Source organism: Python bivittatus, unplaced genomic scaffold (assembly GCF_059951505.1).
Source record: "Python bivittatus isolate LINGU-HERP-01145 unplaced genomic scaffold, Pbiv_v1 ctg000340_np1212, whole genome shotgun sequence".
Classification (NCBI taxonomy): domain Eukaryota; kingdom Metazoa; phylum Chordata; class Lepidosauria; order Squamata; family Pythonidae; genus Python; species Python bivittatus.
The window spans coordinates 19579553-19593479 of record NW_028277056.1 but is presented as its reverse complement, the minus strand read 5'-3'; the positions used below and the strand labels follow the sequence as shown (position 1 = coordinate 19593479).

General features: G+C 36.8%; 1 protein-coding gene across 2 annotated transcripts in view; it reads left to right on the top strand.

The window, feature by feature from the left end:
* CRYL1 (crystallin lambda 1) overlaps positions 1-13927 on the top strand; it is a 45497-nt gene that overhangs the window by 17053 nt on the left and 14517 nt on the right. For both annotated transcript variants that reach the window (XM_088140666.1, XM_007427544.4), the window contains 3 exons: positions 66-192; positions 9450-9611; positions 10131-10325. In XM_088140666.1, the coding sequence (XP_087996792.1) occupies positions 66-192; positions 9450-9611; positions 10131-10325 (484 nt within the window). The remainder of the gene's footprint in view (positions 1-65; positions 193-9449; positions 9612-10130; positions 10326-13927) is intronic.

Sequence of the window (13927 nt, the reverse complement as noted above, 5' to 3'; positions counted from 1 at the left end):
AACTCAGTATAACTCTGGAAATGCTTTTAAGGAATAATCTCAATGTTACCTTTATGTTCTAATAGTGAACAAATGAAAGAACTCGAAACAGCTGGAATGCTGAAAGGTTCCCTCAAAGCTGACCAGCAGATCACTCTCATTAGTGGTTGCACAGATTTAAAAGAAGCAGTAAAAGATGCCATTTATGTTCAGGTGAGTCCTTGATGATCCTGTGAAATGCCCATGAGAGAGATTTTGTGAATGAACCAGTCTTATATCTATGCTGCAAACATGAATAACTTTCATTCATTTAAAAAAAAAATCAGTTAATTTAATTAAAAATACTTGCATGTTTTTGCAGTCAAGGCTAGTAAATTCCATTCTTGATATGAGACAACTAATCATTCCATATATTGAGAATACAAAAAGCCTGAATGAAGAAGGTTCTGCTTCCACAGAACTTAGATGACAATGGACTGGAAAGAATGTATACATCCAAGTTTAATAACAAGAAAACATACAGAGGAATAAAAGATTAGCTGAGGATTTAAAGAAGTAGTGGACACTTTTGGTTAACTAATTCTGTACACACAACTTGAGCCAAATGCTCCCCTGGGGGGTAGTCAGCAAATTGAGACGGTGGTCACAACCATGTTATCAAAGCTCCACCCCTTTGTACATGAGTGTGATGTTGATGCATGTACAAAATGAAGTGTGGCTTCAGTCATGAACTCATAACTACCATCATGCCATGACCAGTCCAGTCATGGGGAATGGGTTCATTTGAATTGAGTTAGGTGTATTTCTGAGTAGATAATGCATTGGGTAATGTTGTGTTTGCAGCAATCTTAAGAATTCTTACCAGGGCTGGTGGTAATCTGAATGAAAGTATATTCAATAGCATTTTGGAATTACAAAGATCTTTCAGGTTAAAATGCCAGCTTAAGGGGCACACACTGTTTTGGAAAAGAATCAAAGAACAAAGAACCTGTTTTGGAAAAGAACCAAAAGCAATGCAGTGGGGAAAAAAATGCAGTGAAGATTGAAACAGGGAACAGAAGGAATCAGTCATGTTCATTTTGTATACAGGAAGTTCCCAGTTTAAGAACAAATTCCATTCCCAAGGTCTGTCCTTGAGTCAAATTTGTATGTAAGCCGGAACAGTATTGTATACTGTAATAATATATATGGTATACTGTAGTAATATTGTAATAATAATACTGAAACAGTGTTATTGTATAATGCTGTGTATAAGTGGTATTGTGTAAGGAACTCGAACCATTGTGTATGTAACTTGAATTTTGCTACAGTAGGCTTCCTTCATAACTATGGGTCGTCCTTAAACCATACATTCTTAACCTGGGGACTACCTGTATATAACAAACATATGGTCACACAAGTATAGAATCTTATGCACAAAATAAAGAAAAGTTTTAAACTATTAAACCAAATCAAAACAAAATTTAAAACACAGTTCTAAACTAGACATATTGTGAGAGATCAAGGCTACCAGGAAGGAGGGGATGCATTCCTGGAAGGGAAAGGAAAAAGACAACACAGTCTGCAGGGGGAGTGCAGGAAACAGATTCAGGATAGCCACTCCCTAGAACCTCCCAGGGTATATCCACTAGTTGCAGTAGTATAGATTTAGTCTGGCAAGATTCTGTCTATAAGGTGTAAGCAAATAAAGGAACTTTACTCGACTGGACTGTTTCACCGTTGTTCTTGGGCTGGGCCTGACACATATACCTTAATGCACAAATACATGGTTGAATAGATGTTTGTGAAATTTGTTTGTTTGTTTGTTCGTTCATTCATTCATTCTTCAATTTGTATACCAGCCCATTTCAACAAGTGATTCTGGCCAGCGAACAAAATTAAATAAAATAAAAACAATTACAGCAATACAAAAATTAAAATAGATAGCAGCTGAGAAAATACTCCCCATAATCATGAACACAACCAAGAAACGGATGCCTGCACGCACTCAGGGGCCCAGCCTGGGCACAGAGACAGGTCTTTGGGGCCTTACAAAAGGCCAGTAGGGTTGGAGCCATCCTTACCTAAAATTTCTTACCTAAAAGTGAAGAGAAAGGTAAAGGGAGGGGGGAACTGAGCAAAATGAAACAAGCCTTTTTCCCTGTGGTGCCCGCCCTCTGGCACATCATCTCTCCAGAGATCAGATTGGCCCCAATGCTGCTGGCCTTGCGTAATGCCTCGAAGACCTGGTTTTGTGCCCAAGCCCGGTGCCTCAGTTGTGTGACAGAGCCCGTCTGCTGGTTGTGTTAATGGCTGTCTTTTATGATTTTCCTGGCTGCTGTGTGTTTCTATTTTTTTTGTATATTTTATGTACAACGTATTTATTGTAAGCCAACCAGCCTCATGTATTTGAGGTGGGCAGCTGTTTAAAAAAAAAAAAAAAGATTAAACAAATAATCCTGGAGAGCTGTATTGATAACGTGTGTCACTAGAGGGGGCGGTGTGCTAAAGATAGTGAGAAAATGATTGCAAGGTTATTCAACAAGTGACAAGTCTCACATGATTTTGGCAAATTTCCTAGAGATAGAACCCTGGCTTAATCTTTTCCTAAAAATTTAAGACTTGTTTAATGTAACTTATTTTACTGTTTGTTTATTTATTTATTTGTTTTGTATACCATAACACAGTATCAGTGACTTGACTTAATACAGCCTTCTCTTTCCTTCCCCCTTCTTTTCACAAAGACATCATGGATACATCCATGTTGCGTTTTTTGCAACAGTCCAGAAGTGTTTGTTGCCATTCCCATCTTGTGGGATTTTTTTTTCTATTTCCCAGCCTGGCCTCTAGTTCTGGAATTCCCTGGAGATCTCTCATTTAAATCCTAAGGAGATCCAGCGCTGCTTAGGTTCTGAGTTCAGATAAAGTTGGGTAGTGCTACCACCTCCTAAGACTCTATTTGGTTTTCTTGGCTTTTTAATCACCTGACTGAGTGGAGAAGTTAACTTCAGGTTCAATCCAGTCAAGCTTAATCACTTTTTACTATCAGTGTGACATGAGAAGATGTGCCTCACTGTCTTTGATTGAAATGTATAGGACTTCAAGGCAAAAAATGACAGAAGTATTAGGTGATCCATCCAGTAGACTGCTGTAATAATCCAGACATGAAATAATCAGGGCAAGAACCAGCTGCTTTGCTATCTCTGTGACAAGGAACCAATGGATCCTATGAACATTCATTAAATGAGACACATTTCAGAAGTTCTGATACACTTTAGGTCAACTTCTCCTGCCTGGTCCCTTCCTACAGCTGCCCTCAGCCCCAGTCAATCCTGGCCAAGCTGCCTGGCTGGAGTGGGGATTTTAATCCCAACACATCTAGAGTGCCCCTAGCCGAGGCGGGCTTCCATGGGTATACTTTCTCATAAAATGGTTAGCTGAAGAAGAATCAAAACCACAATTTTCCCTTTAATCTTATAAAATCATTATATCTGCAGGCTACTCGGCACTTGTCTGCTGCGTTGCACAGATGCATTTTGGTATATTTATTAAAGTTTTATTAGCGGGCTTCATCATCTCTTAATGATTTCTCCTCGAGCCAGTCCCATTTCTTTCCACTTGTACTTTAAAGCATTCACTGCACCTGACCTCCCTGTAACCAGGGAATCCTATCTCTTGCACATTAAAGACTAGGCCCACACTCCTATGTCAGTACGCTATAGAAATATGCAGCATTTTCAAGCATCCGTGATATGGGGAAAAGACACTAGTGCAAATATCTCTTTAAAGACTGAGAACCATTATTTGGTAATAACTTGTGCTAAATCTAAATCTTCCCCCCCTTCCCCCCTTCCTTCCTTCCTTTCCAGTGAGAGGCTAGATTCACAAACCATGTGAAGCTGTACTTGGATTGTGATTCGCTAAATAAACTTCAGTTGGCTGGGTTTATTTATAGATTTATAAAGCTCACTAATCCAAAACCAGAGAAACCAGAGTCCTAACTGTAGGTAGAATCAAGGTCCTTCCTTAAGTATTTGAATACTATTTCAGAATTGTACACAAGGAAATAGATGAACTGATTTAATGTAACAGTGAAATGAAAGCAAATGCACATTTCTATTTCTAAAGTCTATTAATCCTAACCTACTTTTGAAAGCCAACAAATAGAATATCTCAAGTCTAAAAAAGGAACTCTATTCCGTTATTACACACAAAAGAAAAAGACTGTCTTTAGGGCATAAATAATAGAAGGTTAAATAATACACATTAAAAAGTTGTTTTAGAATTCCTGGGAGAGGATTAAACTTCAGGGCATGACCCTTCCCTCATCACCCTTTAAAGATTAACCTATAAAATCAGGGTAATTGTGTGCCATAGGCAGAGAAGCAGAGTAAACAAGTTTCACCCGGTGTTTGTCTCTGGTCTCTGCAGAGCAGATTAGCTGCAGACAGTCAGAGCCAATAAACCAAGTCATGTGCTCCCTGGAAGGCAAAGAATGGAAGAATCCACAGGATCACTAGTCAGTTTGATTAAGATAAAATTTCCTTCTGACTTCAGACGGATGAAAAATAACGTCACATGCCAAAAAGCAGTGAACATGAGCACAGTAATACTGAACTAGCTTTTATAAGAAAAGCGTGTCTTGTTATTTTTAAGGAGTTTGGTACTGGTGCTTCATTATATTTGGTCAATACATTTTCTCTCTAAATCAGGGTTTTTCAAAACCTGTGACTCCCAAAAGTTTGAAAATGCTTCCTCCAAAAGCACACTCTGTTGGATCTGTAATTTTTACTGTAGCAGATGCTATATTTATGGGGAATAACAGTATTTTATTTAACAGTCTTTAAACAATATAGCTTTATTTAATCTTAAACAACTTTATTTTTTATCCTAGCCTTGAACAGTTTTAGGAATACAGCTCCTAATATGTCATTCTAGCCCAAGTGTTGCCACTAAACTTTAGTTTTTCTGTATTTTACAATAGTAAATTTGGCAATTTTGGCAATAGATGAAATCTCAAGTGTAATTGTGTTTTATATGCCTGGGGGACAATGGATCTTAAAAAAAAATTATTACTACTAGATTCCATTGTATAATCCTCCAATTTCCAATGTTCAACTGAGATGAGTAATTTAATTACTCCATAGTTTAGAAATACTTTGATTAATTCATTTTTAAACAGTACTTTTATCTATAAATTATTTTTACATTCATTTCTTGGTCATTGGCTGAAATGGACTTAAAGGGAATGTTATAAAGAGTTTCAAGCAGACTCATCAAATTTAAATCTCTTCTCATACTTTATGACTTTTAAGAGAGCTTATTGTAATTTGATGTAAACATTTTGAATAGTATTTAATTAATAGGGTTTTTTTTTAATTATATGGATATATACCATATAGATTGTACTTATTTTATTTGAAATCAAGTAGGAATATTTGTTTGAAATCCAGTTGTGACAATTCTTATGCAGAATATGTTAAGAAGAAACATGTTTCCCATCAATAATCAGTAGTCTTCTATTTTCCTATTCCCTGAATTGTTTTTGACCCAGTTTGGAATGGAGTAAGTGTCCCTAAAATAAATTTTAATCTTTGGTTCTCCCTTTTTCTTTGAGAAGACAGTTGAAACAACTACTCAGATTAGGTGTAGTATGTACCTAAAAATTACATCAAGTAAAATTATTTTGATAGGTACATTACAAAACATATTTGTGAAGACCAAAACAATCCACTTAGGTTAGACCTGTGCTGGGTGGGTGCATATTGTATGACAAATAACTCAAAGCCATTTAACTTTCATTTGAGGTCACTGGGGGTTTTAGAGACATAATATATTTATGGCTTTGATATATGATTTGTTCTAAATTCCATACTTTTTCATAATAAAGTGGCTATATATAGAGTTTTAATATAAAAGCTGAAAGGAAACAATCTCAACAGTGAGTTGTCATTGTTACAACTAATTAATTAGTATATCCTAATTACAGCTCTTGTAAGGAATGTTTTCGCAAGATTCTATTAAATTGTAAGGTGGGTTAGATACCTTACTGATGTTCAAGAGCTCAGTTAGAGCTCTAAAATAAAGGTTTTCTGTTTCTGCACAAATGAGAAATGTAATCCTTGTCAATACAGGAATGGGCATATCTACAGTCAGGTCCAGAAATATTGGGACATCGACACAATTCTAACATCTTTGGCTCTATACACCACCACAATGGATTTGGAATGAAACAAACACAATGTGCGTTAACTGCAGACTGTCAGCTTTAATTTGAGGGTATGTACATCCAACTCAGGTGAACGGTGTAGGAATTACAACAGTTTGCATATGTGCCTCCCACTTGGTAAGGGACCAAAAGTAATGGGACAATTGGCTTCTCAGCTGTTCCATGGCCAGGTGTGTGATATCCCCTCAGTACCCCAATTACAATGTGCAGATAAAAGGCCCAGAGTTCATTTCGAGTGTGCTATTTGCATTTGGAATCTGTTGCTGTCAACTCTCAAGATGAGATCCAAAGAGCTGTCACTATCAGTGAAGCAAGCCATCATTAGGCTGAAGAAACAAAACAAACCCATCAGAAAGTTAGCAAGAACATTAGGCGTGGCCAAAACAACTGTTTGGAACATTCTCAAAAAGAAGGAACACACCGGTGAGCTCAGCAACACCAAAAGACCCGGGAGACAACGGAAAACAACTGTGGTGGATGACCAAAGAATTCATTCCCTGGTGAAGAAAACACCCTTCACAACAGTTGGCCAGATCAAGAACACTCTCCAGGAGGTAGGTGTATGTGTGTCAAAGTCTACAATCAAAAGAAGACTTCACCAGAGTGAATACAGAGGGTTCACCACAAGATGTAAACCATTGGTGAGCCTCAAAAACAGGAAGGCCAGATTAGAGTTTGCCAAACGACATCTAAAAAAGCCTTCACAGTTCTGGAACAACATCCTATGGACAGATGAGACCAAGATCAACTTGTACCAGAGTGATGGGAAGAGAAGAGTATGGAGAAGGAAAGGAAATGCTCATGATCCTAAGCATACTACCTCATCAGTGAAGCGTGGTGGTGGTAGTGTCATGGCGTGGACATGTATGGCTGCCAATGGAACTGGTTCTCTTGTATTTATTGATGATGTGACTGCTGACAAAAGCAGCAGGATGAATTCTGCAGTGTTTCGGGCAATATTATCTGCTCACATTCAGCCAAATGCTGCAGAACTCATTGGATGGCGCTTCACAGTACAGATGGACAGTGACCCAAAGCATACTGCAAAAGCAACCAAAGAGTTTTTGAAGGGACAGAAGTGGAATGTTATGCAATGGCCAAGTCAATCACCTGACCTGAATCCCATTGAGTATGTATTTCACTTGCTGAAGACAAAACTGAAGGGAAAATGCCCCAAGAACAAGCAGGAACTGAAGACAGTTGCAGTAGAGGCCTGGCAGAGCATCACCAGGGATGAAACCCAGCATCTGGTGATGTCTATGCATTCCAGACTTCAGGCTGTGATTGACTGCAACGGATTTGCAACCAAGTATTAAAAAGGGAAAGTTTGATGTATGATTATTATTCTGTCCCATTACTTTTGGTCCCTTAACAAGTGGGAGGCACATATGCAAACTGTTGTAATTCCTACACCGTTCACCTGAGTTGGATGTACATACCCTCAAATTAAAGCTGACAGTCTGCAGTTAATGCACATTGTGTTTGTTTCATTTCCAAATCCATTGTGGTGGTGTATAGAGCCAAAGATGTTAGAATTGTGTCGATGTTCCAATATTTCTGGACCTGACTGTATATTAGAGTCCTTTAAAAAGTGTTCAGGGTTACCCTCATGAGGAGCCAGCTGTTAAAATTGTGTTTTACCTATTTGTGAATAGGTTCTAAAGTTTTATAGCTTTTCATAAATTATACAACCTGTGATTAACACCTGATTAGAGCTTAATTTAGCTTCTCTTCTTCAGGGAGTCAGTCTCCCCAAGAACATAAATCCATCCTTGAGGACAGAGACTTTTATTCCATCAGTCCAACAAATTGAATACAATTGTCCCACCAACAGAGAAGCTCTCTGCAAATGCTCGTTCAGTGACTTTGCATAATTATTGTCGGCTTGAGTTTCCAGGGGTGTTGAGCTTCACCTCGGTGATTATCTCCAGATCTGAAAAACGGCTTTGGGTTTCAGGTGGAGAATTTCATAAAAACACTGCTCAATGCAACTCATTTATTAGTTTGAACAAGTATCCTCACAGCTCTCAAACCCTTGTGACTTTGTTACAGAAATATTTGAAAGTAACTCACTTTGTAGAATGATCCAGGAATTGGGAGAAAAGCAAAGATTTTTGTTGCAAAGGTAAAAGGTATATTACAGTTGGCTCTCCTGCTTATCACTGAATTGTTCTGATCTTGTTACTTTAAAAACTTAGTAAAATTCCATTCACACTTACTTTTTCACCACAGTTAGTATCATCATTGCCAATATGTGGAGCATAACATCCTGTGTTGTAATAAGTGGTTTCTCAGTTAGGTGGTATAGTTTCAAGTATAAAATATAAGAGTTTTCACTGGGGTGTTATCTAATAGGAATGGTGTTATGCTTCAGAAAGTAGATTTAGTTGAACAAAAGACAAAAAAGTAATTGGGTTATCTATATGCACTTATACTGTACATAACACCCAGTGATACTGAAAAAGATAAAGAATCACCTTGTTTGCATATTAAATACAAAGATGTGTCAACACATCTAGATATAAGGTAAAAAAGGATATTTTTGATAATGGATAACTTACAGGATAAGCCATTTGCAAATGTTACAAAAGAATACAGTTTCTGCAATAAGATTCTGGTTTGGCAGTACAATTTATTTGATACATGAGATTTCCCATAAGTACATCATCCTGGAAGTTGTGGTCTTAGAGATGTATACAGCATTCGTTTTTGTAGTTTTTATAGTTTTAATGATTGTTTTATATGTATTTTAATTGAGTGTTGTACGCTGCCCAAAGTCATTTTATTGTGAAATGGGCAGCTATATAAATATGATCAATCAATAAAATTAGCATAAAACGTATTTAATACCAAACTGTTTCTATTTATACAAGCAGTAAAAGTATTTCTGCTTGTACTTTTGATATGATATCACCATCCTAACTCATGTATCCAAGGTGGAGCAATTAAAGTAGATGAGTTCTTAATGTGTTTTTCCTAGCTGTGTGGTGTTTCTGTTGCTATGCTCTCTGCTCCTATATATTCAGGTGGTGGTTTTTTTGCATAATATATGCTATTTCTAAATCTAAAAGTCCTTCAGAATCCTTAAATGTCAGTAAAACTGACAGTGTAAACTAGACAGTGACTAGTAAAACTACAGTGTAAACTAATAAAATATTCTAAGCACTGCATTACTTCTTTTCCAAAAAAGTCTAATTTATTGAAATATTTGTCAATTAAAAGACTCCTATTACATCTTTTAATATACTATTTTGTATTCTAGGAGTGCACACCTGAGAATTTAGAACTGAAAAAGAAGATTTTTTCCCAGTTAGATCTAATAGTCAGTAATGATGCTATCCTAAGTAGTTCAACCTCCACTCTGTTGCCTACAAAATTATTCACTGGATTGAAGCATGTGAAGCAATGTATAGTTGCGCATCCTGTAAGTATCTCAAGGTATTTTACAGATATGTTTTATTCAAGCCTAAATGGGAGGTCAGAGGAAAGAGATTTATATATCTTACATGAAATTTTTGCATGTGGTATACAATATTTTCAAGGGGATACCATTTTGATATACAAACATACAAAAAGTAATGTCCCACATTGAATGTGTGGTGACAACAGTTTTACAATCTGCCCTGGAGATGTGATCAAAGAATGGCACAAAATTAAGTTACAATAAATATATCGAGCAGCAGTATTGTAACAAGGAATGATTAACAGTACTTGGTTAAACTTTGTCAAAAGTGATTGTCAGAATGCACCATGAAGATCTCTGTAGTTTGCTTCATTGTCCTTTATATTCATCTGGGCTTCAAGACTCTTGAGGCCAAGGTGATCAAGTCATGTTGCCCAAATGCTTTTTTTGCTTCAAAATTACAGTCTAAGGAAGGTTGCCTGATTACAGCAATAGATCCATTAACATGCTTTCTCTCTCTCTTTAAATGGTAATGTCTAGGTAAATCCACCATATTATGTACCTCTTGTTGAATTAGTTCCTCATCCAGAAACAGATCCTTCTACAGTGGAGAAAGCCTATGCTTTGATGAAGAATATAGGACAGTCACCAGTTAAATTAACAAGAGAGATAGATGGATTTGTTCTGAACCGACTTCAGTATGCTATTATTAGTGAAACATGGAGACTCGTTGGGGTATGTATGATCATTATTATTTTTCTGACTTCTAGTTCTGCGACTACAATATATGACTTAAGATTTGGCATCCATGTTGCACTAACTTTTGGTTTGTTTAACTGGATTTATTGAATAAGCCACAATTGGCTAGGTGCACGTAAAACACTAAACAGTGAACAATGGTTACAAACAACAGTGGCTGGGTTCATAGATTACACTAAGCTACTACTAAATAAAACTACATCATGGCATAGTATGGTATGCAGACCCAGTCTCATAGTATAATCTTATACATAGTTATTCAGAAGTACATGGGACTTACTACAAGCTGAGTATAGCATTGCAGGCTTTACTTAGGAGTAAGTCTCATAGAACTCAGTAAGACACCTGACAGGAGTCTGATTGATCCAGTGAGTTATAAATATGATTAATAGACAGGTAGGATTGGAGTATTATATTTTAATAGTTTTCTGTACATTGCCTTTGAGCTTTGTCAGGTGGAACTGTTGAAAAGTCCAAACTCACAGCTGGTGGCAATACCTAGTTATTCTTTGCTAACCTGGAACAGGCTAAGTAGGGTCAGATCAAGTTAGTTACTAGATAAGGGATCACTATATGCTGTGAATGCTGGGTCTATTATTACTTTTCCTGTGTAACTAAGTTTGTTTGTGGAGTGGAGGGAAGAATTGCCTGACAGAGAACTGGTGGCGAAGATAAATGCATTGCTCACTAAGCACAAATTCAGCAAGATCTGGATTCGGTCCATAATATGGTAGAGAAGTTCATATTTCAACTGGATCTTTAATCAACACAGTATAGTCCAGTATTAAGCGTAGTAAAATTATAATAGATAACATGACTGACCAGTCAAAGTAATATTCATTTCATAATATAGGAGCCTTAAGGTTTTTTTTTCCATATTCATGTTCTGCTGGCATAATGATGACATGTTTGATTCTGTAGTTAAGATGCTAATGCTGAAGCATAGAAAGAAACAAATGTGCTCAAAACATGAAAATGAAAACATTAGAAAAAAATAGAAATTTCTTAGCCCATTAAATAGAGGTTTCTGATTTTATGTGAATTGTGCAGGAGGCCATCCCATAGTTTTATTCCATGTCACTTGAGTACTCCATGTGGTTACCTGTTTATAAATATGCTATACATATGCTCCAACATTTAATTCTTGCCAGGCTTCTTGTTTCCTCACATTGTAGTTCTGAAAAGATGCTGTTGTACGTGTCATTTCTCAAGAAGTTGGTTTAATTATATTGGTAACTTTCCATTTTTGGCTTGGAAGTAAAATTGGGCTTTCAGATGTCCAGAATGCTAATAAGATTAGGACTGTAGAGCATCAAAAATTCTCAGATAAGTAAAAAAAGCAGAAAGCAGAATGTTAGCCTCATCAGTTAAATGTTACAATCAAAATAAACTCAGAAGCTGGTGAAGAAACATTTCAAGTATGGCTGTTTGGAATTGAGTACTTATAACCAGGTTCAGATAGTAGTTATACAGTTCAGAAATTGTCGCTGAAATTCTACTGAATGGACTTCAGTAAGTTTTTCCTTACCAGGAGACCTGTTCTTTGATTCTGGTACATTTTTAGATCCCTCAATTGCTACATTTCTGGGAGAGCTTTGAGCTTCTTCTAACAAAGGGGAGCAGCCCTTGGTCTCATAGCAATAAGTATGAGCTGGCATATTTCATGCCTTTGGTTCAGGACTCTGTAAAGCCTCTATGCCACATCTGGTGGTCTAGAATCATTTTGGGATGTAGGCTTTTCCAGAGGAGATATAATACGGGTTTTTTTCTGTATAATCAAATAAACTCATAGCAGCGTTTTACATGGCATTTATAAACTTTAGTTTTGAATTTGACTCAGTTTGCAGTTAAATTTCTTCATTAAGGAACTTAAAAACTAGAACACAGTTGCCCATGCATACCTTTCTCCTGCACCAGTTGTTAGGAATGTTGGAAGGAATCATAATATTTGCAACAATTCTGAAATCTATGAAGTCTGAAATTTCAATTCAGTTTTTCACAACCCACACCTAGAATATTTAATGTTTCTTAACAGGCAGTGCTAATAGCTTTTAAGAACATGTTTACCTGAAGAATATATGCCAATTATAATCCTCTTTCCCATCTGTTCCTAGTGTCATAGTTATATTTCCTGTAATTAGCATTACATACTGTTCCTGAGAAAACACCAGTAGAAATTACAGCAGTTTATAGAGTCACCCAGCCATAATTTTGATGATGTACAGCAGAGGTTGGTAGCCCAAGGGATGTAGCCTTATACATCTTTTTGCATCCCCTAGATACATCTCTGATTGCAGTTGCTCAAAACTGGTATAATGGTTTCCTGCCATTTTAAAATTGCAACTTCCAAAATTGTACTGCTAATAACATTTCTCTAAAACTCAATGAACTCTTCCCTCCTTGAAAATATTTTTGTCCTCACTTTGCATCCACAACTTACTCCTGTGGCCTTGGGGGCCCAAAATTGTTAAGCATGGCCCATGACTATTGAAATGTTGATAAACATAGCAGACAGATGACGATGCTATAAATTGCTAGTATAAAAATCTTCTGATTTGTGTCAATTTTTTAACTTGATGGATTCATCTTAAATGTTTACTGTAAAATGAGTGCTATGGCAGAAGGCTGGATTCTTTGAAAGATTTTCTTGATCAATGGGAAATAAGATAGAAGATACAAGGCATTTTAGATGCTTATTTTTATTATTGAAATGTTGGAAGCTTTTCTCTGGTATTTTACAGAAATAAACCTCTGTGTGTATAGGTGGGTGTGCTACATGCTAATTCTACTTTGTGAAGATTTTCAAGAGTGGAAAGGCAAGCACTGGACTTCAAAGTACTCTTCTAGGACAGTGTTTCTACCTGGCACCTCTAGCTGCATTTATGGCACTTCCTGATTTATGACCCAGCCTCAGCTTATACATTCCTTTAGTATGATTGGGAGGGGAAATCAGCGCACTTGGTTCAAGCAACCTTCTATTGGGGAAAAATGTTACTAGTTATAACTGTGGTTTGGCTGAATGATCCATCTTCTCACTGTGGCTAATGACACTAGCTTTCTCTGGTTTGGTCACCGAGCAGTTTATGAACTCAGGAAGTAAGCCATTATTTAGTCCAGTCATTATAGTATAATACTGCATACGTCAGGCCAGTATGGCTTGCATAAAAAACTATGTTTTTAAAAAATTTGCATTATGGGTGATTGCAGCCTAAGTGAATGAAGAACTAATTGGAAAATTTATCAGATAGAAATGTTTATGCTCTATATATTAACCATGTAATTTCATCTTTTGGAAACACATTATTTCAGGTTTGCTCAGTATCTCTTAAGAAGAGGTAGAAAGTGAGAGAAAATCTAAAGGAAAGGAAAGGAACTAGTGTTTCCCAGGAAAACCTTCAGAATCAGAAGCCACCATGGTCCCCATGAAACCGTTGAAGTCTGCATGAATAGGAGGGGCTGATAGTGGATGGTTCAGCAGTGAATGATGTTCAGATCCATTTGCGTGGCTTTCACACACCCATTCATACAATATTTTTTAACCTAATTATTTATTTGTTAGAGAGAAGGGGGAAAATGGG